Genomic DNA, 3,189 nt, shown 5'->3' on the forward strand with positions numbered 1-3,189 from the left:
TCGCATTTCTATTTCTTTTCTCTTAAAAAAAAAAAAATTCTATTTTGATTTATTTTATTTCGTTTTATTTTATGATTTCTTTTTTTTTTTTGGGGGGGGGGGGGGGCGGTCGCGGGAGGGGGGGGTGTGTGTTTGTATCTGGAATATTTTGGCTCTGTGATAAACATTGTCATCACTATACTATGGGGTTGTCATGCAACATCTACAATTTAAATTTGAACCCACACTGATTAACCTCTGTGTGTGTGTGTGTTTTCAGCAACGTGGAGTTCTCTTATTACGAAGACGAAGGTGAAGGCGAACAGATGTCTGATCCAGTCAGTGTGGCAGAGTTTGTGAGTATTTTCCCACCTCTTACCTGTGTGCGTTTCCTGTAACGAATACTTGAGAGAGAGAGAGAGAGAGAGAGAGAGAGAGAGAGCAAACAAAAAACAAACACCTAAAACGGGACATGAACTCGAAAGGGTGCGAAATTGCAATCGTTGTATCATCATTGTAAGCAATCATTGTCAACAGTATGCGTTGTCATTGTTGTCGTTGTCGTCATAGCAATCTGCCTTTCATCACCAATTCCAGGAAAATGTAGCCTATGGTTTCCTACAGAGGTTTTTTAATCGTTGAATAAAAGATATGATTTCAAAGACGAGGTGAGTGTGTGTGTGTGTGTGTGTGTGTCCAGTTTAACGTCTATTCACTAGAAGTGTCATTACACGTGTGTGTGTGTGTGTGTGTGTGTGTGTGTGTTGTTCATGTGTATGTGTGTGTTCGCGCGTCAGCATATTTGTGTACGCGCGCATGTGTGTGTGTGTGTGCTCGCGCGCGCACCGTCATATATCTAATTCCCTTCCACATTTTGTTGCAGTTTATCAACAGACCCATCATCAGCAACAGTCCCATCGCCGTTTTCAACACACAAGGCTTCGAAGCATGACCTTGAGCACCTGAGCAACAAGACTCTTGGCTCAAAACACGTGCCACTCGTGACCTGTGCCCTTCCCACAACCACGAGGGTCACTCGCCAAAGACGACCCCGCCCGGCTCCTTCCCGCGAAAGCCTTATTGCGTCCTTCGCATTCATTCAAAGAGTGTCGTCACCCCTAGCCTAGGGTGCAGCTCTTTGGTCTAGGGTGGACGTTTGTGTGGGGAGACCTAGGGTAGACTTGTGCGAACTACCCAGGGTACGTGGACTTCTGTAGGATACACGGGATAGACTTCTCTCGGTGATACCCGGGGTAGATTTCTATGCAGGGGGCCTGGTGGGGGGTGGGGGGTGGGGGGAGGTTCGTTGCGATACCTAGGATAGTTTTCGTTGGAATATCTACGTTATATTTTGATGGGATACTCAGGATATATTTCTTTTGGGATATTCGGGGTACATAAACTGCTGTGGGGTACCCAGGGTAGATATCTATGGGATACCCAGGGCAGATTTCTGTGGGAAATTCAGGATAGATTTCTTTGGGGTACCTAGGGTACGTAAACTGCTGTGAGATACCCAGGGCAGAAAACCTCGGCGAACACCGGCATAAACTCCCTAGACCTTCGTCAACACCAGCTTGGAAAGTTGTTCACTGGAAGATGGATGTCCCCAGCTAGCTGACGGGTGTTGGGGCAGGCGGACAGAGAAGGACTTTCACCTGCTTCATTTCGGGGGGAAAACGACTGCTCCTTTCGCGGATCTCTGGGATATGACAGAATGGGAGGGGTGGGGGACGTGGTGGGCGGGGGGAGGGTGCAAACCCCAGCATGCTGAGAGAGGCGACATTACTTTGCGCATCCCTTCATACAGTTTTTGACAAAGCCAGTACTTACTAAAGTACTTAATCTCGTTCCGGCTGGAGCTTAATTAAGGCGCCGATAAATCTTCTCCGGCCATTTCGGTCTTGAGCGAGCAAGCGGATTGCTTTGGCCTGATGTTTTCATCTCCCCTTCCGCAGTTCTCCCTGTGCCCAGTGGTCTGCCTCTCTTTCTTTTCCCTGGCGGTGCCCATCTGAGGGCAGTGTAAGGATGTCAGATGTTATTCATCCTCAGGACGTGGCCCGGCCACCTCCACTGGGCAACGTCTCGACAAAGCCAGTGGACGTCCTATAAACATCCCTGCCCCCACACCATTCCCTTTTGTCTCCCTTGCCATCTGTTCCCTCCACAGTTCTTGAAGAGCTTTAATACAATGTAGTTGCAAAAGTAGATATGGGTGTATAACAACAACAGCAACAACAAAAGTTGTTTATTTCAAACGTTTTGTTTATTCGTTTAACTGATTTGTAGCTTTCTGTCATCAGCATTGGGCAAGGGGTGGTTGGGGATGGGGATGATGGAACAGACCCTCTCCCTCCCCCTACCCTCCACCACCCCCGTGGTTCTTACTGCTTGGTGATGGAAAGAGTAGCATATAGGACTGTCTTCAGGGACGTCTGACTTGACTGTAAAAACGTTGGACCTCGAAATGGCAGTCTTGTAGTTGACAAGTTAGAACAACAATGGACAAACTGTTGTTGAAAATAATGACGAAGACTTTTTTCTTTTCTTCTTTTTTTATTTTTATTATTTTTATAATCAGCCCGATGTGATGAAGAGTTATACTGTTCAGTGCACCGATCCTTTGTCTACGAACTGAGGACTTTTGTTTTTCGACACTACGGTTGATTGCGTTGGAGCCTTGTCTTGTCGGCGTCATGAACCGACATTGGTGCTGAGTTCCTTCGCGGCTGAAAACAATATATAGAGAACAAGACTGATGTGGCAGGTTATAGAACTGCTCACAGCTCAAACGTGTACTTTTTATTTTTATTTTATTTTATTTTTTCTGCGATGGATTGAGCTCTTGCTGATTAATGGTCGATTTCCTAAGTGTGGAATTGATGCGTGTGTGTGTGTGTGTGCGTGTGTGTGTGTAAACATGACGTTATCACTTCTTGTGATGTCTTGTCCAAGAAAAGGACGTTGTACGCAAGTGAATGTGGACAATGGTCTATAAGTGACGTTGTGATATTTATAGCCAGACACAATCATTTTTTTTTTTTTTTAATTGAAACCCGGGCTTCCATTTTCGTTATACCTCATGTGTAAAAAAAAAACAAACAAAACTGCTGGATGCAATGCATGGTATGTTGGCCGATACGTGGGAATTTTGTAAGCATTTTCAACAGCTGTCTCATTGTTGTTAGTGTCATTCGTTTATGTTTGGCT

At 45.6% G+C, this 3,189-nt stretch overlaps 1 protein-coding gene across 1 annotated transcript in view; it reads left to right on the top strand.

Annotated features, from left to right (window-relative positions):
• The window catches only part of LOC143292118 (uncharacterized), a 22,716-nt gene extending 21,478 nt beyond the window's left edge, over nucleotides 1–1,238 (top strand). The window contains exons 11-12 of the mRNA XM_076602307.1: nucleotides 260–335; nucleotides 863–1,238. Coding sequence (XP_076458422.1) covers nucleotides 260–335; nucleotides 863–931 — 145 coding nt within the window. The 3' untranslated portion in view covers nucleotides 932–1,238. The remainder of the gene's footprint in view (nucleotides 1–259; nucleotides 336–862) is intronic.
• Nucleotides 1,239–3,189: the final 1,951 nt, after the last annotated feature.

This window comes from Babylonia areolata, chromosome 18, assembly GCF_041734735.1.
Source record: "Babylonia areolata isolate BAREFJ2019XMU chromosome 18, ASM4173473v1, whole genome shotgun sequence".
Taxonomy (NCBI): Eukaryota; Metazoa; Mollusca; class Gastropoda; order Neogastropoda; family Buccinidae; genus Babylonia; species Babylonia areolata.